Source organism: Tympanuchus pallidicinctus, unplaced genomic scaffold, assembly GCF_026119805.1.
Source record: "Tympanuchus pallidicinctus isolate F22 unplaced genomic scaffold, pur_lepc_1.0 scaffold3, whole genome shotgun sequence".
In the NCBI taxonomy this organism is placed as follows: domain Eukaryota; kingdom Metazoa; phylum Chordata; class Aves; order Galliformes; family Phasianidae; genus Tympanuchus; species Tympanuchus pallidicinctus.
Genome location: NW_026294747.1, coordinates 32,052,746 through 32,073,403, shown reverse-complemented (window position 1 = coordinate 32,073,403; position 20,658 = coordinate 32,052,746). Strand labels below are relative to the sequence as shown.

The window sequence follows — 20,658 nt, the reverse complement described above, 5'->3', positions numbered from 1 at the left end:
AATTCACATCTAGTTTTTAAAAAGTGTAAAATGTAATTCTAGTGCAATTTTAATTACACTCCTTTATATCTCTTTTAACCGCGAAAAAAACAACAGCCACGTCTGCTTCATTATGTCCACAAATCATCATGGTTGTGTATCTTCCTTTTTTATGAAAATTGTTAAAGTTACTTCATACTATTCTATTTAGAACTGATTCAATATCTTATTCAGTTTTTTTAATGTGCTGTTAAGTTTAACATATTTGGTGTTCAAATAATATTCAATTAATGCTAACAGTTTTTTAAACACAGCTTCCGTTTAAGTTAGCTGAGTTCTTCTATCAGATCTTGCAGAAATTAGTTTTCCAGAAAAATTTTCTTCAAAACAAGTTATTTTCCTCTTGAAGTTAACATTTATACTAATTATTGATTCTCTGATATTTTATGAACTGTTTAGAACTTTCTGTCTGTATGAATAATTTTACATATAACAGGACAAAGCATATTAAAGCAATATGTCATATTTTTGATCAACATGTATGCAGCTGTTGAAAGAGACATCTAATGCAGAGAGTAATGAAATTTAGAGAGAAACAATACAGATAGAAGAATTATAAGAACACTGTATGTTATGATATCCTTCACTTCAATATGAAAGCTTTCTTCAACAGACTGCTTCCATTCCAGCGATAGTTGTTTGGCTCCATCATCTTTAACTGACAAATATAAAATCTTTGCCAACAACTATGGGTTATTTTATGAACAGTCTACTCTGTTCAGTCTTTATTCTCTCCCTCTTAATGTTATTGTTTTGTGTATTTTAATTAGAAGGTTTTGAAAACGTTGAACAAATACATCTTTCTAAAAGGTGTTCTATTTTTTTGCTCTTTTACCTTTTTTTTTTTTTTTTTTTTAATATGACTCTACCCTGATGATCATTACTGAGAGAATTAAATAATATGTTCTTCTATTTAACAGAAAATACTGTTTGGCTTTTTTATTAGTATCAGAGAGGTATCTACTTTACATCTGTTCTATGAATTTTGAATAATCAAAACTACTGTGTATCATATTAAACTTAAATATCTTTTAATAGCAAAAAAATATAAATCTTTACCAAAAATTGTTCTATGAGAATGTTATCAAGTGATACAGCTGGAATATCCAAACTAAGAGAAAAGTATATGCTTTGTACAGTGCCTGTATCCCACCTTACATCTGCTAATGCATTTTATCCCTGACTCATATTCAGTTCCATTTTCATAGAAATAACCAAGACCTCTTTTGAGCTGCATTAAAATTGTATAAATGAAAAAGAGTAATACATTCTGTAAGTGGCATTTGGAAATGCATTTATCATTAACCCTAGAAATCTTTACTGGTTTTTAATTATTTTATCCCAGCTTTCAAGCTTTCATTTCCTAGTGGTTTCTAACCATTTCAGCAGCAAGCACAAAGCGCATGATAAGGCAATTAAGGCTTTTCTGTTCATGCTTGTGATAAGTGATGTAGCTGGCAATTGTTCCTAGACTGTAGTAGTGATTAGTATTCAGCACCAGTATGTCACAAGTATCTGCACTGCGGCTGTGACATGAAAATAGGTTCCAACACGGTAATCTAAAACCTGTCAGTAGTCAAGTAAGTAACCAATAGGAGACTAAGAGAGAACAAAACAAATTTGTTTTGATCTATGGCTAGGTATGATGATTCTTAATAGAAAATAACTGCTTGGGTATGGATTTTCTAATAAATTGTTATATAAAGACAATATGAAAGAGCTTATTTAACTGAATCGAAGTCAGTGAATTTAGTGTTAAGGTGGAAGATAAATTCACAGCACAGCTCTGTGTGTGTAATAGCATATCAGACCTAAGATCATTCAATTTTCTATAATATTTCAATCATGACAAGACCGTATTTTATATTAAAAATTAACAAAGATGATTAAGCAACATTTTACTAAGGCTTAGTGCTGGTAGAAATTGTTTGCTGTTAGCCTAAGATTTTAACTGCGTTGGAGCACTCCCTATGAGTCATTGCAATTAGAGACTTGTTGAGGATGCATGTAGATGAGCTTACATAATGATGTGATCCTTCCCACTGTACAGCAGTTGTTTTCTTCTGACAGGGTTTGCATAGAGGACGGAGCAATTCCTAGGCAAGCATTTACCACAAGACAGTTCTGTCAGGAGAAGTCAGAGGACACTAGGCAGGAAATCCAGCTTATATTACATCTTCCTTTTAATTACTTGATTTGCCTCTATTTGGATAAATTCATAACTCCCTTTTAGGGCAATTTCAATTTTTTTTCAATTTTTGTTTTCTTCTTTTTATTTTGAAAAATTCAGTGATCATAAAACTGCATGTTGTATCATCCTCAAGAGTATGGTAGTCTCTATATTAGCCATTTATACTGGAATAAAACACTCTCTTCAGATCTGTCATGTTGTGCTATGCTGAATTCCCATTAGTACAGCAGAAACTTGTGCATGGAGAATATTTTTCTTTGGTTTTGTTCCAGGAAAATATGTATCTGTCAATATTATTGTTGCAAAGTCTAATTTATTTTTTCAGTACTTTCTTGGACATTTGTCCACAATATAAAGTAATGCATTGGAAACTCTCAGAAAGGAAGAACAATTGATGAAATAGAATTAAGAATACCCAGAACGCATTTCAAATAGAGGGTTGTGTTTTTTCTCCTCTGTACATGTCACTGAAAAGAACAACTTGAATCTTTTTGTGTACTTACAGACCAAGAACTTCAGCATTACCCTCTCATAACAGCTTTTTTTTTATAAGAAAACATTCATGTGTGACTACAACGTGAAACTGTTCTTCTAGCACCCCTGAAATTGGCAGAATATAGCATTACTTTTGTTTACCTGAAGGAAGAAATCAATTTTACTTTTCCACAATACACTTCAGATGGGAATTTCCTTTCATAATTGGTAAATAGTACCATGAACGTCATGCTTGCTTTTCCTTCTTTGCTACCTTGGAAAGATGCAGATGACAAACAATTATTTTAAATGAAATTAGGCGTTTCTTTAATAAAAGTGTTTACATATTGTTTTACTTATTTTAGAGGTAAACGCAAATGATCTGAGGCTAAATTTTGTATCTATTTCATGTACACTTGTAAGTGCAATTGCGAATTGGTTTCTTCTTCAGTCCTCCCCTTTTCCATGAGATTGATACAGCTTAACTGCTGGCTGTCAAAAAGTAAAAGGCCAAAACTGATGTTAGTACTTAAAGATAAGAGAGGGATGGGTACAGCTATTCTCTCCTTCCTTTACAGCTTAGACCAACTTAAACTCACTAATGTGCTTATTCCAGAATTTGTTTCACGAACTTACTATAAACTTCTTAATTTTTTTTAATGCACTATTTTGTCTCTGGCTGTTTACATATTTTTAAATTGTAATCTATATTTTTCATCTGGAACTATTTTATCATTTTATACATTGCAAAGACTTATTCAAGATTTATAATTTTTTTGGAGTATATCTATTTCATCTGCTGCCAGCAGTATCTGTGATAAAAAATACTTCTAAATCTTTGTTCAGTATTTGACTGAGCAAGTACAGGACACATGGCTTTTAAAGGATTTATAAATTCATCTCGTTTAATATCTGTTTTGTTGTAGCAGAAATAAGAGAAAACATTATTTTTAATCAAGGACATGGACTTTGAACAATAGTATAAAATATTTATACAAAACTAAAACTCTCAGTGTGTAAATCTTGAAATGCAAATAGATAATTTTAAGTATGATTTCAGGATACTAGCTAGCTCTCATAGGTTATCTGGATACTATCTCTATTTATGATAAATTGATTGAATATGATTGATATGATGAATATGATTGAATATGATTTTATATTATGATAATTTGATGTGAAAATTATCCAAGGAACATTGTCTCTGATATTTTAACTTGAATATTTATCTAATCATTCTAATCCTTTTATTTTGATGTCATTTCTTACAGTGATATTGAAAACGTCTGTTTCATTTTTAGGTCTCAGAGTTTGACTGATGCTGGATGTATCATTTGATTTTCCAGATCTCAGTACCATGTATTTAAAAGCACAGTTAATAAGAAGTTATTTAGCATTTTTATGAAAGGTGCTGTACCAAGCTGTCCATAGCGTAATAGGGTTGTCAAAAATAAGTTCCGTGGTAGTTCACAGTGAGAAAATACAAATAGTAATTTAACTATTTTCAATCTGTGGATTGATCATTGATAAGTATAATCATTTTATTTACGTGGAATCTGGTTTCCACTCACAAAAGTAATATGCTTTTTGGAAGAGATGTCATCTAATAGGGAGTGTTTTATAGGGGCACATCATGGAAGAATTTAGTGCACTGGATTCTAAAGTTTAGAAATTCGTTGAAAAACACAAATATCATGAATTATGAATATATTCTTCTGATTATGGTACCAAACCATTTTTTATTTACAAGTAGCTTTGGTGATGACTATATAAACTTCATCACAATGTCTAAGGGAATAGAGACAAGCAATATGTTCTGTAATTTGCATAGGTTTTACTGACTTTTTCTGGATCCCAAACCTACAGTATATTTTTGTTACCAACAGAAAAATTCTTCACAGAATTTCTCAAAATAGGATATTTTTCTGGGTACATTTCAGCAAGAACGTTAACATCTGAACTTGGCTGCTGCTCAGTACTTGGTGTTCTTTTGTAGGCTGACCCACTAATAATTTTGACTCTCCATTCAGCATTGAGTATCTTAACAGTATTAAATGAACGTGCCTACATTAGTTGGATAAACACTTGTCTTTGCAGTGTGAAATATCTGTTAACATTCTAGATTTATAGATTTATTGTGGATTGTGAATTCATATCTCTGTAAAGTAAACTTTTTGTTTCATAAGGTGACAGTTCCTTTTTAGATCATATGTTGACTATGGCACACTGTGGATAGTAATGAGTAATGTTTGAGAAAGTGCTAGGGAGACTTATTCCCTTATTGAAGTGAGAAGACTCCAGTAGAGGTTTGAGTGCCTCAGAGGTAACATTTCCTGCTTCTGTTCAGCTGAAACTTTTCATTTCATTGCCAAAAGTGGAATTAACCTATATCCATAGAAGACTGTTGTGATTTTTTTCTGATTCTCAGATTAATACATGACTTTTATCATATTTCTCTTGTTCTTGGGCCACTTTTTCACACTGTTTTGCAGTATCTGAGATCAGAGCTTTTGCTAGCAATGTCTAATTAAATACTTATGGATTAAAACAGTTTTAGATACTATAAAGTTTTGAAGTAATTTTTAAAAATCTTGTATGTAAATCAGTATTTTTTTTCTTTGCCTGTTTTGTATTTTCCCCTTTGGACAACTGCATAGGTAATTAGTAACGTTCATATTTTTTTTATATTGATTTACTTGATTCCTTTCCTAATACTCTCTTCCACTGAGGGAGTTTAGGGTTCACTGTTCACTGTTCCTTCCTGACTGTAGAGAAAGTGTTTTTAAAAGGCTTCATGACACCTGAGGAAAAATGTTGCTTTCTCATGGCTAAGACTCTCAACATTGTTGACATATTACTCATTATGTCAATATTACTCATTGAATGTCTTTAATTATCTGCCAATCGCATTCCTGTAAATCCTAGCAGCTCTTACGGAGTTCAGAATTTATAATGATCAGGAATTGCATAAGAATGCAGAAAGAGAAGTTGAGATTACAAAGCTTATTGTCACACCATGACAGATACTGGACAGCACGGAGTACGGAATGGAAAAGTCAATAGCACATTTTTTTGATATCTCAGAGATAAGTAGACAGTGTTAGGTCTAGCACTATTATGAAGTCTCTGCATGAAAATAAGGTCCTGTATTGAATATGCAAGAGTAAATTTTTTATTTGTGCTATCTAAAACATCATTTTCCCAACTTGTTTGTAGGAATATTACAGCAATGCACTGCACTTTCTTGCAGATAGAATCTGCCTTTTGCATGTTTCAAGAATTCAGCAGGCAGTGGGAGTTGTAGATATATGTGAGATAAACCCATGAATGGAAGTAGGTGCCTTCCTGGTATAAATGAAAAAAAAAAAAATTTTGTGTACAAATCATAAAAACAATCTTGTTGATATATTGTGCTACAAGGAGTAAGTGATGGAATATTTTTTCTCTTACAGAGGATAAGGTGCATCTCTTGAGGCCTTTATCCGTAGCATAGCATGTCAAACTTCAGGTAGTCAATACCTTTTAATGTGTTTTACCCTGCAGTCAAAACAGTATGCAACCTCATCTTATTCAAGAAGCAGTGTTTTCCCATAGTTTTTTGTCCGTAATTCTTTTCATGCTTGCTTCTTTTGCCTCTTTTAGCAAATTAGGTTTCCAGTTTCCTGTTAGTAAATGTAGTTAGTAACTTCCTCAGTTATTCTAAGCTTGCATATAGTAGAGCAGTAGAAAATCATGATCATGGACTATCATAAGCTTCCTTAGAAATGCCCAGGGATGAGTCCAGTGTTCTTTTATATCCCAGTGATGTAAATTTTAATTTCAATGTTTAGTAGACTTGGGCATTGGGGGTTGGTTCTTTTTCATTTCCTTCCTTCTTAAATGACAGTTCAGCAAATGCAGTTTGCCGATGACAGTATTTCTGTCCTCTTCCTTTTTCTTACATTATTCAGCAATTATAAACTTCTACACAACAAACTATTCTTTCACTTGGAATTGGAGGATAAATGTTTGGATGGGATTAGTAAAGTATTTTTAAAAATGCTTATTTATTAAACTGCAGCGTGACTTATTTCACGTTTCTACTAACCTGATACATGATATCCATGCATCCCACCTCATAATGGTTATTTTTATATTTCACTTAACCAAAATAATAAATGCAGCGAGAATATTTTAATCCATTGCATTTTATTCTTAGTAATTGAAATAACTTTGACGGTAAATTAACAGCTGCTTCTTACCCATGAGACACTGAAATGTAGTGTCCATTTAAGGTCCTTTTAGAAGTATAGATGTTTTATGGAATAGACTGAACAATGAATAATGACATTCTTTAGTAATAAGTACTGAAACAAAATACAGTTACAAAAGAGTGCTTATGTATAATTTAGTGATGCAAAAACAAGAAATCACTTTTAAAGATGTACAGATATTTGAAGACTGTTGGTATTATATTTAAAATGCTTAATAAACTAACTGCGTGTTGTCCAAAACTAGTACTATCTCACTCTGTTCTAAAAATTAGCTCTTTCTTAAATAAATTTTAAGGCTATAGTTCACTTATACTTAATTTATGTCAAAATTAATTAGGAATTTATGCTACACTTCACTTGAACACTTACAGTGAAGTCTAATTGGCTGTGTGCAGTATGTGTACTAACAAACATTACTGATATTTGTCTTCATGCCATTTCTAAGTGTAAGTTATACCTGGCTTATATTAATAGCAACACATGTGAATGAGAGTAATAAAGATCCCTGAATGGGATGAAAGTTACATTTGGAAATTTAAATTTAAGAATTTAATTAAGTTGTGCATATTTTATTAAAATATATATTAATGTAAATATATCTTCCTGTTAAGTGTATTATAAGGACTCTAGTTACAAAACTTTAGTTATATAACATCTATAAAGTTACAAATATTATTATGGCAATAGATATTTCATAAATCTTATTGTACTCCATGCTATATGTACTGTTCAATTGCTTTATTCAAACTAAAATATAATTACTTGAAAATAATATATTAATGATGAGAATTTTTTAATTCACAAGCCATGTATTTGTTTACATTTCTATTATATGTAGTATGGTTTATCCTTCTAAATACACTACTATCACAGAAAACCTTTCTTTTTGACCTGTCTGAATTATATTTTGATGGACAGAAAAATACTAAAAGTCAATAGGATAAAAACTGTCAATTAAGACACCTCAGCAAAATCAGTTTTCAATATCACAAAAAATATTTGATTTTAAAAGTAGTAATAAGGAATAAAGGAATATTTTAATTTGAAGTCTTTTTTTTTTTTTTTTTACCATTGAAAATAATAAAATAAAACAAATTTCTGGCAATAATAATCCACAGTGCATTAATAAAAAGTAATTATGTGTAGCTTTATATATACTGAGATGATAAAATATTTTTAAAGTCTTACAATAGCAAAAGTGGTTAGTAAGTATGTTTACTTTTTCCACTTTGGTTTTCGAGGGTTTTTTTATTTTATTTATATTTGTTGGTAGGTTTTTTTTTTAAATTAAAAAAAAATAATTGTAATCCATGGAAACTGAAGAATATGTGTATATTTTTCATAGTAACTGAGGCAATAGTAAATGTGAGTACTTTCTCAGTGTATCTTTAAAGAGTTAAAAAAAAAGTTGTAAATCCAAAATATGATTATGCAACTCCCAACTTATTCTTAATAGAATACTTTTCAAAGCTAATGCACAAATAATTGCACTCATGTAATGTTTATACATAAATGTGTAATGTTTACACAGAAGTACAGCTCTATATGACATTTGTGCCTTAACATTTCATTTTGTTTAGGAACTTTTTTCTTTCTTTTTTTTTTTTTTTGGCCATGTGGATATTCACATTAACTAGACAGAATTAAGAACATTCGTAAGTTATCTGTATTCAAGTGTTGCTCGAGCCTCACTTTTGTCATGCATTATTGATTCTCAAAAGTTGTTAATTACTTTTGAGTTTAATTTATTATTTAAGAGATATGTCTTTACTGATATTTGGCTCCACAGATTTTTATTGTAGGAGAAATATAGCCAAGAGCATGAATATATGGCGACAATATTCTGTGCAAATATGTGATATAATAATAAATGTATGCAATTTTCCCCACTGAGCCAAATACTAGTGTGATGCCAGGATCTTCACCATGCAATTCTAGACTCAATTGTTTCTTGAATTTATAGCTTTTATTGGTAAGTTAGGTTGACTTAACTGGTTTATCTTAGCACATATCAATTGTTGTTTCTATTTACACAAATTATTGTTAATTCATTTCCTCCATTTATTCCACTATTCTTTTTCTCTTTTTTCTTCTTTCTCAACAATAGTCCCTGGTTCCCCAGTGCCTGTCTTGGTTAATAATGTTTAATTGAGAGTCTGTAAGAGGTAAATCAGAATGTATGTGTACGTATAAATTAGTCATATACACACAGAATTACTGGGCTGAATGTTAAGTTCTAAAGTAGTACTTAACTTATCTGCAGGTATTGATATATTTCCTTAGACTAACAGCTTGATGTGATTCTGTTCTGTCTGATTCTTGTCAAAGATATAGCATCAGCCTCCGAGACAAAAGTTCTGTAGTAATTTGTCAGAAGAATATCAGCATTACAAGGCTATGCACTACTGTAGTAGTACAGTAATGAAACTGTTCTTTTTGTAGTAAAAGTTTCTGGTAAATAGTATTTTTATGACCTAGAGAAATATGATTATTTAAATAATGTTTTAATGTTTAATCTTCTTTGCTTCCTTTCTCATTTGAAAGCAATTCTCAAATGACGTATTTGAGATTGCCTTCCTGAGAAATTCATTGACTAGTTCTTGCTGTACAAAATCATTATTTTAGTAGTTACTCAATAGTACAGAAGGGATCAAGCCTCTGCTGCTAGTTGCAAAGCTAGGTGTAAAATGAGTAGGATCTGGCCGTTAATGCCACAAAAAATTGTGCATCCAGGAAGGCCAGATGCATTTTGTCTAGGCTGAATTTCTTGCCATTTTTCAGTCCTTTCACTGTGAAAAACAGTGAAACTAGACAGAACATTCTGCATTCGGAGAGCCTCCTATTTTCACTGAGCTGAGACATTTATGGGGTGTCTACCATGACTTTAATTCATATCTCCCCTTCTTTCTTTTTCTAAGAATTGATAGTTACATCAGGATCTTAATTAAGAATACTGTAAACAGATATGTTAGAGTTTATCATTATTTTATTTTATGTCCCATGAAAATGTAAGTAAAGGTGTTCATTTAGGTATGGTAGTTTTATGTCATTTACATTGGATGGTATTTGCAACATTTGTTACAGATGCAGCAAGTTATTTATCATTCCATTCTTGCACATTGTGTGGGAATGCTATAAGATTTATTTTTCATCTCACTTTACACTTTTGTTACCTATAAGAAAAAAGCATGTGCAAAACTGGTGCAAAGTTATAGGTCAGGATATATCATTAAAAGTGTCCTGTCTTTTCTTAAGTCTATATATGTAACTATAGACTGAATAGAACAGATTTCACCTAGGTGAAAGCCATACTATGTATATTCATTCATACTGTTAAGGGTAGAAATTTGTAACAAACTGTTCTTTTCTTCCACAGTGTTGTAATGCAAAAGGCTTCTGTTTGTTTATATGTATGAGCACATTCACGTCTGACATTATTGCAGCTCTGAGATTCTAAGATACAACAAATAGCAGGGATGGTTTCATTTACTTTGGCTGTATAGAGTAATAATATTTGTATTCCTTACATATGGGCTCATTTGCTTGCTCTTTTTTTTCCTTATTGTTCCTTAGAATCAGTTGCATTGTGAGCAAATGATTTAAAAAGACACTGCTGAATATGTAGCTTCTGTGTTCTCTGAATCTGCTTAAACGGTTGGCAAGATACTAAAAGTGATAGGACTGTTTTGCCAAAAGTCACCAAGTATTATGGACTCGTGTAAAAGTGTAGTATAAAAATTTATTTAGAAATATGTATATTAGTCATTTTCAGGTGATTAGGGATTTATTTCATGTAATTACAAATCATGTTTTACAGCATTGCAATGGCTAAATAAGCATTTAGGAGTCTCTATGACTACTTCTTTTTCATGTCATAGAATCGAAGTGATTCTGATGAAGCATAGTATTTTCATAGTTTTGAAAAAAAGAAGACCCCTGCAGATGGTATAGTGTTGAAAACCTAAGTTTTCTGAATTTTTGAATGAATGTGTAGCATACTTTTTAAAAATCAGGTTTGATGAAGGTGACCTGAAAGTGGCTTAGAAGTGCTAGCATCCTTGCATTTTGTCTAGTATAGTACAATGGAAAGATTAATTTTAAATGCTGCTTTCATAAATTGATTTTCGCTATTCTTACCTCAAATCTTGGAATGTGATTTTGATTTTAAATTTGGATTTAAATCCTAAATTAATTTGAGAATCTGGTCAGCAATGTCAGACAATTAGTATTAATTTCTAAGATCTATTTTTAAGCTTTGCCCTGCTTTCAGTTTTCAGTCAGCTTCAGTGAATTGTGCCACAGCAAATAGCAAGTCTGCTTTGAATATTTCTATTGAAATTGAATTAAATGAAATAACTACAGTAGATAATACAATATGTAATTTTGTGGATGGATTTTTTGGAGGTTTTTTTGTTTTTGGTTTTGTTTTTTTTCAAAGCACAAAATGATATGCTTCCTTGTTTATCAAAGCTTATAATAAAACTTTGTCACTGTTAGATAAAATGAGTAAACAGGAGGTTTGACATTGCATACTTATGTTGAAAATTTCTGTTGTAGCTAAAGCCGTACATATTAATAGTTAAGACACTTAAGTTTGTCTTAGACTTGCAGATACACAACCATAGAAAAATTTGGTAGCTTAAATCTCCTTGAAGTCAGTAGGGAATTAATTCTTAAGTGTTTCTGCATATGGACCATCAAACTTACCTTCAAGATTTGCTATTAATGTCTTGTCAGATTTTATGTATGGTTGAAACAGGATTTCTCCAAGTATTTGCCTTCATCAAGAGAAAGGTGCCCAGTTAAAATATGGAATATTATTCATAACAAGTTTATGACTACTGTGGTACTGAGGAGTGTGTGTGAATCTAATGGATGCAGCCTTTTAGGGATTCTCTTGAGAAGGGTGGAAAATTCCTTGTCGTTTATGTACTTATCTTCTTTTGTGTGAAGATTTTCAAAGAAAGCAATCCACAGTGCCTCTTTAAACAAAAAGTTAATGAACTTGAGAAACCATGGTAACATCTATAGCTTTTGTGAGTGGGAAAGTGTAAGAAAGAAAACATCACCTGTACCCCAAGTTCAGTCATGAAAATCAATTCCTTCAGGAATCTGGAGTGGGTTTTATCAGTTTTTAGGATAGATCTTGTTTAATGCAAAACAGTGTAAGTTTTCTTCATGCCATCAGAGATACGGATTTGTTTTTAAAAGAATGTGCACTTATCTACTTTTTTTTGTAGATTATTTTATACTGAGAAGTGTTTTTTCAGCAATTCTGATAATGATGTTACATTATAATTACATGGTGTCTTTCAGTTAAAAGCTTCCAAAATTACCATTCTGTTCATTCTTGTATGTTATGGAATTATAGCAGGTGTTCACAGAATACCACAAAATGAATAGGAGAGAAAAATACAGTAAAAGAAATCACAGGAAGATTTTAGGGGAGAAATACATCTATTTTAATTTTAGCTACAGAATAGGGTTAACATTCTGCCACTGAAAGTGCAATTCAAACATTACTGGACAGAGTAGTTAGTAAACCTGCTCTCTGTCATCTCAAAAGATGTTTCATCTGAACAATATATATATCTTATTTTCTGTGTCTTTGTCATACTGTGCAATTGAGTAAAAATTTATTATTTATGCTCTTGTCTAATTCAGTATGAAACCATCTTTTTCTTTTTTTTTTTTTTAATTACAAAAATGTGGAAAGTATAAATGAAACTACTCAAAATACATTGCACTTCCATACAGATGTAATTTGAAACTTATGAAATATTAATGCATGAAATACAGAGAGTTGTTTTCATGCTATACTGAAAAAAAAAAAAAAAAAAAAAAAAAAAAATAGAAGTTCCTTCTCTGTGTTATTAAAACTATGCATCATAGAGAATTTATTTTCGAGGAAATTCGTAGAATCTTAGAAAATTGGGTTTCTTCCATTCAAATACTTGCAGAATTTGTTTTCATGAGATGTAAGAAACTTTGTATGTAAATTTTAAATAGTTCCTACTGATCTAGATAATCTCATAAAATTAACCGCCTGTATAAACATCAGTTCTAATATTTATTCACTGCATATAGAACCTGCATATGCACCAATTTGGTAGAAATTGCTGTTTAGAGAAAGTAGCCTTTCCACTTATGTGTTAGAGCCTAACCGTGGGAGAATGGCAACTAAAGCAGAAGCCAGATAATTTTTTGTTTGTTTAAACATGATTTTCTAATTCCTTGCAGTGAGTTGTTTGCATTCCAAATTAGATATTTAGTAGAAATCTTCATGGTTCTATTTTGGAGTGGGCAGCAATGTAATTACATTGTATCTAAGAGAATTGAAAAATAATTTTTTGTTACAACAAAGAGCCAAGGTTTACTGTAACATACTAATTTTAAAATGTTCCCAATTTAAGATAAAGCAAAAATGTTTGCAAAATAAATTAAGTGTAATATTCTTTCATGTACTAAATCTTTGTCCAGTTTGGTTCAGTGGTAAGCATTTTGATTATAAATGTAAATAATTCTGAGTGTTTAAACTGAAATTACTTTTATATTATATGATAGTAACTAGGACTAAAGTAATACCATGAGCACTGCAGCTCATAAATTTAACACTGGTGATGAACAGTAGAGAGGGAATCAGACAGTCCAAATTCCTGCTCCAGTTTAGGGCAGATACAAATACAGATTTTAGATTATCCCTTTGCTCTGTTTTCTAACTTTTTAAGTTTTTAGAGATCTTGTATGATTTTAACATGGGTAGGACCTATCTTGCCTGCAGTAAATGTTTCTTTCAAAGTAGCCTTCTATGGTGGCCTTCTATGATGTCGTCACTGGCTGAGTAGATGAGAGGAGAGCAGTGAGTGCTGTGTACCTTGACTTCAGCAAGGATTGGACACCATCTCCCACAACATCCTTGTTATGAAACTTAGGAAGCATGGGATAGATTGGACATTAAAGTGGATTGAGAAGTAGCTGAGTGGCAGAGTTCAGAGGGTGGTCATCAGCAGTGAAGAGTCTGGTTGGAGGCCTGTAACTACTGGTGTTCCCCAAGGGTCAGTGCTGTTTCTGGTCTTGTTCAATATCTTCATCAGTAAGCTAGATGGAGGGGTAGAGTCCACCCTCAGCAAATGTTGCTGATGGTGTAGAGCTGGGAGAAGTGTCTGACACACCAGAAGGCTGTGCTACCCGTCAGTGTGAACTGTACAGACTAGAGTGTTGGGCAGGGAAGAACCTGATGGGGATCAACAAGGGCAAGGGTAGAGTCTTGCACCTGAGGAGGAATAGCTACATGCATCAGTATAGGTTAGGGGATCCTCTACTGGAGAGGACACCTGTGGAGAAAGACCTGCGTGTTCTTGTGGAAGACAGGTTGTCCATGAGTCAGCAGTGTGCTCTTGTGGCCAAGAAAGTCAACCGTGTCCTGGGATGCATTAAAAAAGAGTGTGGCCAGTAGATCAAGGGAGATGATCTTTCCCCTTCTACTTTGTCCTGGTGAGGACACTTTTAGAACACTGTTTTCAGTTCTGGGCTTCCCTGTTCAAAAAAGTGAGAGATCTCCTAGAATGAGTCCTACTGAGGGCCACAAAGATGATTAAGGACCTGGAGCATCTACTATATGTGGAAAGGCTAAGTAACCTATGTCTGGTCAGCCTGGAGTAAAAAATACTGAGAAGGGATTTGATAAATGTTTATAAATATCTAAAAGGAGGTGGGAGGCAAATGGATGAGGTCAGGCTCTTCTCAGTGATGCATAGCAATAGGATGAGGAGTAAAAGTTTCAAACTTGAACTTAGGAAGTTCCATACAGACATGTGTAAGAACTTCTATATGGTATAGGTGCTGGAGCACTGGAACAGCTAGACCAGAGAGGTTGTGGAGTCTCCGTTTATGGAGATATTCAAGACCCATCTGGATGCCTACCTATTTGACCTGCTGTAGGGAGACTGCTTCAGCAGTTGGAGTCAATAATCTGTTGAGATCCTTTCCAACTCCTGTAATTCTGTGATTCTGTGATTAATTTAAATGGACTTGGAAGAAATAGTAGTTACGAAGACAGGAATACTAAAAAGAAGCAATTAGAGAAATTTAAAAAATTAAAGTTATCTTGCAGTAATCACAGGTAAAACATATGCAGAAAATATTGTAAGTATATTTACTTATTGTGATGAGAAGAAAATCTCAAGAACACTAACTAGAATAAAGATGTGCATTGCACTAAAGTACAAACTAGCATCTCATTTCTTCCAGTAATCCAATTGGTCTTCTTCACAGAATTTTTTGTAGTTGCTTTCACCCCTCCAAGGCTGTGAGAAGAGAGAATGTAACCAATTTACATGTCTTCAGACTAAGGTGGTAAACAAAAGAAATACAGAGTATGGGGAACTCGCTATAGGCACTTGGAAATGTTTGTTTGAGAGGAACAGGAATGAAAAGGGGAGAAGGGACACGAGGTTTTAGTGTGGATAGTAAAGCAGGTTTGGTGATAGTTCTGCTCACCAGAAGGATTTTTTGTGTGTGTGGATACATAGTTGTTGCTGCTTTGCATGGATTATCTCTTTGCAGTGTAAGGGAAGGAATGAGAAGTGGCGTAGAATGATCTCTGAACGATTGGTGTTCAGCTCTCAGGACTTAGGAGTGAGGACTTCTAGTTCAGTAAATCAGAGGACTTGCAATGTCAGGGACATGTGTAACAGGGTGTTATGCAAGTGGGCTGCCAGTAAAAGAAGAAGGATTAAGGAATTAGCTGATGCACAGTTCAGGAGTCTAGGAGTTTTGCAGTGTGAAATGGTGAGTTAGAGCAACTTGAATTGTTTTCTCAGGACATAAGGATTGTGATCCATCAAGTACCAACCGTCTTCCTCTAAGTGCTCAATTTCATCATATCTTTGCTAACTTCAGTGTGAACTGAAAGCAGTAAACTGCTCTCAGGTTTGAGCCATTCAGCAGCACCACAGCTTCTTGGACTGTTGTGCTTCTGTCAAGGATTTTTAAAGACAGCAATGTTAGTGAAACACTGCAGTGAAATTAGTTTGTATTGTTCAATCCCTTTTCCAGGAGAAGTATTAAATTTGGAGCCTGATTTTGATATTACTTAGAATAACGCAGAAAGGATTATGGTGATGCCAGTGGAAGTAATTAATTTGCTTTGTGAATAAGCAATTGTTATGATTACAATTATTTTTCTAAAATCTGTTTAGCGTGAGATGAAGACTGAGTTCCTTCTAGCCCTACACCCCACCTCACAGCATTTGAAAAAGAGAAAACAAAACAAAAAAAAAAAAGCGTTTCACTTATGCATTTCAAACTTGTTATTATTGTTTTGGCTACTTTGTCTTGTTTTTGCAACATAAATTTCAATATAGCCAGGATCATACATGAACCTACTGAAACGTAACCTTCCTGCATATTCAGAGCACTTAATTTGGATGCTGTTGGGATTATTCATTTCTGTATCCAAATCACATTCTGAACTTTTTATATATTAAAAGAAAGCAAGAATACTTCCTGATTTACCTGCTAGACAAGGGAGTACAGTATTAATGTACTCATGGTGGTACAGATAACTAAATCAAATAGATCTTAGCTTTTCAATTTCTGTTTGAATTATAGGAATTGGGACTATGAACATGATTGTTTGTTACTGGTATTTTATGCAACACAATCAGTTTTTGCCATAAAGAATTGATATTCCAATATGCAAACCATGGAAATTCAAGTTAATACAGGAAACAGATGGAAAATAATGAATCATTATCAAGGTTGATATGACCTAAGTAAAAATTCTAAGTATGTTTCGCTTTTTAAAATAATTATCTCAATTTTCAAATTATATTTTTAAAGAAATTGTTACAAATACCAGTACTTTGTGTTTGGATGCTTCAACATAATGCAAATGCTGACACTTATTTCAGCAAGAGCAGGATCTTACTTACTGTTTTCAGCTAAATGCATAATTTTGCTTTTCTATTCTGTTAAAAATGAATTTTAATTGTAATACATTTTGTCATGTCTTAGTATAAAATAGATATGTTGTCCATACTGTTTAATTTTTAGATACCTGTAAATTTTTAAAAGTTGTAGTGTATGTTAATTGGTGTAACATCCACTCTCATGTTGTTTATATTTGAAAGCATATTAGCGGTGTATTCTTACAGTAAAGAAGTTCAAAAGTGTTGCTAGCTAAAATAAACACAGTCTGATGTTTCTAGAATAGTAATTTAGAGTTTCTATTTCTCAGAAGCAGAAAAAAAAATTATTGTATACATCCAGTGAAGGCAAGATTTATTTTCCAAACTGCAACATAGTCTGAATAGCAAAAAATTTCAAGAAGGCTGTGGGTGGGTATAGGGAAGGATATCAGTCTGCATCTTCTTTAAAAGTAGGCAGATAATTCTGTTGGTCAATCAAAGCTTTTAGCGATTAACTAAATGAAGTTTTTTGATGTCAAGCCATAAAGTGGTAATTTCTTATTGAGTAAACCTTTATTATTATTCTTTTGCACAAAGAGTTTTTCCTTCATTTTATAGTTGAATTAAACAGTCGTAATGTTGGGCTACACCAGTCTTTTAGAGTAATCCCAGCCATATTACGGTGATCTAGATTGGTATTGTGTGTCCTACAACGCTGTCCTAAAGTTAAGTACTCAGTTTACTTCTGTAATTATGTATCTGGTTATGAGACTATCTGTCTCCAGAGCGTTGCACTGATGGTGTCGTGAAATCTAGTCAAACCAGTTCCAGCATCAGATTTCAGATTTCTGCTGAGATTGAGATTGAAACAGCAGTTGCAGACTTTTTTGAAATGGAAATTAATGGCATATAGTCCTTAGGAAATAGTTGGTTTCTTTGTTTTTGTTTTGTTACTTGCTTTGTTTTGTTTTTAATTTCTTTGTTATTACTTGGAAGATGTTTTGGATCTTTAAGGATATTTTTATACAACTTAAAGTTGAAATTCAATATAAAGTTGTTTTTTTTTTTACTAACTTTAATATCAGGAACATTTAAATAGTTGCAAATAATACATCTGCGGTGGTTCAGTCTAGTTTTTCACAAAAATTTAAAAGTATGACTTTGCTTGAAGTGCAAAAATGATTATTAGAGTACTCATTACATAGATATCATAAAAGTAAAAAAAAATTAAATAAAAAAGTAAACAACACCTTCAGAACTCTGACAAATATGACATTAACTTGAACTCTCTCTAACCTCTCAACTGGATTCACATTTCCAGCTTCAGAAATCAAAGATCCATGAAAGATTTCAGGTAGTTTTTTCTGATTTTGTTACGAATATGGATTTTGTTCTTTCTTTTTTTCTGAATCCATTATTTGTTTTCATACCTTCTTATGTTTTTACATTCTTCTTCTGCACATACGTAAGCACTTAAGCCTAACTTTAATCACAACTTTGCATGTTACTTACGAAACCAAGCAGGATCTGGCAAGTTACAGTTGTCAGAATCTCCGAATTGTTAATATGTCCTAAGTCAAATGAGTCAGTTAAACTATATGCTTGATAAAAATATCAACATTCATTATATTTATCCATTTCTTAATTTTGTCTCTAGATCATACATCCTGGTTATAAAAATTGTGGCTTTGTTTTGCTAACAGGAAAGTTGAAAGAAAGGGCATCTCAAAATCACCTAATATGTTGAGCTGCACTTTAAAATGACCATGGCCTTTCCTTACTTAAAAATGCATATTCACAAACTCTGAGATGTTTTCTGTAGGATTATGTAGCTCATGGATGGCCTAATTTTTTTGCAAATGCAAAATGGTATGTTTAATTTTTTAAGGTACTTACTATGTAAGTGGAACATACAAATGTTTTTTAGCTTCAGAGTATACTGGACTTTCAAAGACTTGATTTTGATACTGTCATAACAACTGGAAATATATCTAAAATGGATAAGATTAGAAAAAATTATAGGGCATGCATTTTTATTTCTGATTAGCTTGATTTCATAACAAGCTTGAATTTGTAATGAAGTAACACGAGAATGTTGCTAATGCATTTTTGGTTGTATTTTTAATTGGCTTGTTGCTGAGATTTTAGATGGCATTTAGGTGATAAGACTGACAAATTTTTAAGTGTTATTCGTACATACAGACTCCACAAAACCTGGATGAATGGCTATCAGTAGTTATCAATCCTGAAAACATACTTTTGTAAAGGTAAAACTTCATATTAATTCACTATTATGGATCAGATGGTACCTTAAACATTAAAATTGTAAGACTAATTTGTGAATACATATTGAAAAAAAAACAGCTAAGTATAATATGCATAAGCACTGAATTTTTATCATGGTTGTCATTCTTCACTCACAGCAATAAATCAGTGAGGAATAAATTTGTTTACATTAATGAAACTTGTTTAAATAGGAGGAAGGTTAGGATTAACAGGAGATCCCCTTTGAAGATATTTGGGTAAACTTTTTAAGAGGGACAAGCACCATATTTTTTATTTTCAAAGTCTTCAACATTTAGATACACTCTCCTACTGTTCTTCATCTTCACAGGCTGGGTAACAGTAAGGTGTACAACATCCTGAACTTTTGTATTCTGATATGGGTAATGGGTTCAACAATCAAGGTCATGCCAATTCAAGATGAACCATTTTATCTGTCCACAGTATGCTATACTTGCTTTCACCGAGTGTTTGGTTTTTTGTTTTTGGTTTTTTTTTTAATTATTACTACATTATTATAGATCTTTTAAGGGAAGGTAATTAATGTGAAACACATTTTGTCTTATAATTTGGTTTGCAACGTTAGCCTAGAAAGAGAGGAATCAGATGAGAACACTCACGTTGACACAATCTATGATAATCTTTTCATGTGAGAATAATACCTGCATTTGTTTAATCTTTTATCTGAAATGTACTGTGCTGAAAGCGGTATATTATATAGAGCAGTTAATAGTTTTCCTGTTATTCTTTTAATTCTTCGTATTGTACATTTGAAAGAGATGCAGAGCATTAAAAAAACCTGATAAGCTGTATTTCATTTTATTTTTTTAATCTTTTCTTTTAAAAGCATATTAACTAATTTGCTTCATTTTTTCCTTCCTTTTATAGGGTAGCAAAATATTATAGTGTTCATGCGCAAAGCAGAAGTATTATTTATATATATTTTTTTTAATTACAGGTAAAGATTATAGTTCCCAACAGCACAGCAGGTCTGATAATAGGGAAGGGAGGTGCTACAGTGAAGGCTATAATGGAGCAGTCAGGGGCTTGGGTGCAGCTTTCCCAGAAACCTGATGGGATCAACTTGCAAGAGAGGGTTGTCACTGTGAGTGGAGAACCTGAACAAAACCGAAAAGCTGTCGAACTTATCATCCAGAAGATACAAGAGGATCCACAGAGTGGCAGCTGTCTCAATATCAGTTATGCCAATGTCACAGGTCCAGTGGCCAATTCCAATCCAACCGGATCTCCTTATGCAAACACTGCTGAAGTGTTACCAACTGCTGCAGCTGCTGCAGGGCTATTAGGACATGCTAACCTTGCTGGAGTGGCAGCCTTTCCAGCAGTTTTATCTGGCTTTACAGGCAATGACCTGGTGGCCATCACCTCTGCACTTAATACGTTAGCCAGCTATGGATATAATCTCAATACATTAGGTTTAGGCCTAAGTCAGGCAGCAGCTACAGGGGCTTTGGCTGCAGCAGCTGCCAGTGCCAACCCAGCAGCA

The 20,658-nt window shown here is 32.7% G+C and overlaps 1 protein-coding gene across 6 annotated transcripts in view; it reads left to right on the top strand.

Moving 5' to 3' along the window:
• NOVA1 (NOVA alternative splicing regulator 1) overlaps positions 1–20,658 on the top strand; it is a 128,969-nt gene that overhangs the window by 105,789 nt on the left and 2,522 nt on the right. For 5 of the 6 annotated variants that reach the window (XM_052696313.1, XM_052696312.1, XM_052696316.1 and 2 more), the window contains one exon: positions 20,110–20,658. This exon is cut by the window's right edge and continues 2,522 nt beyond it. In XM_052696313.1, coding sequence (XP_052552273.1) covers positions 20,110–20,658 — 549 coding nt within the window. Of the gene's footprint in view, positions 1–6,156; positions 6,193–20,109 lie in introns of those variants that run through there. The other variant, XM_052696318.1, reaches the window with a different exon arrangement.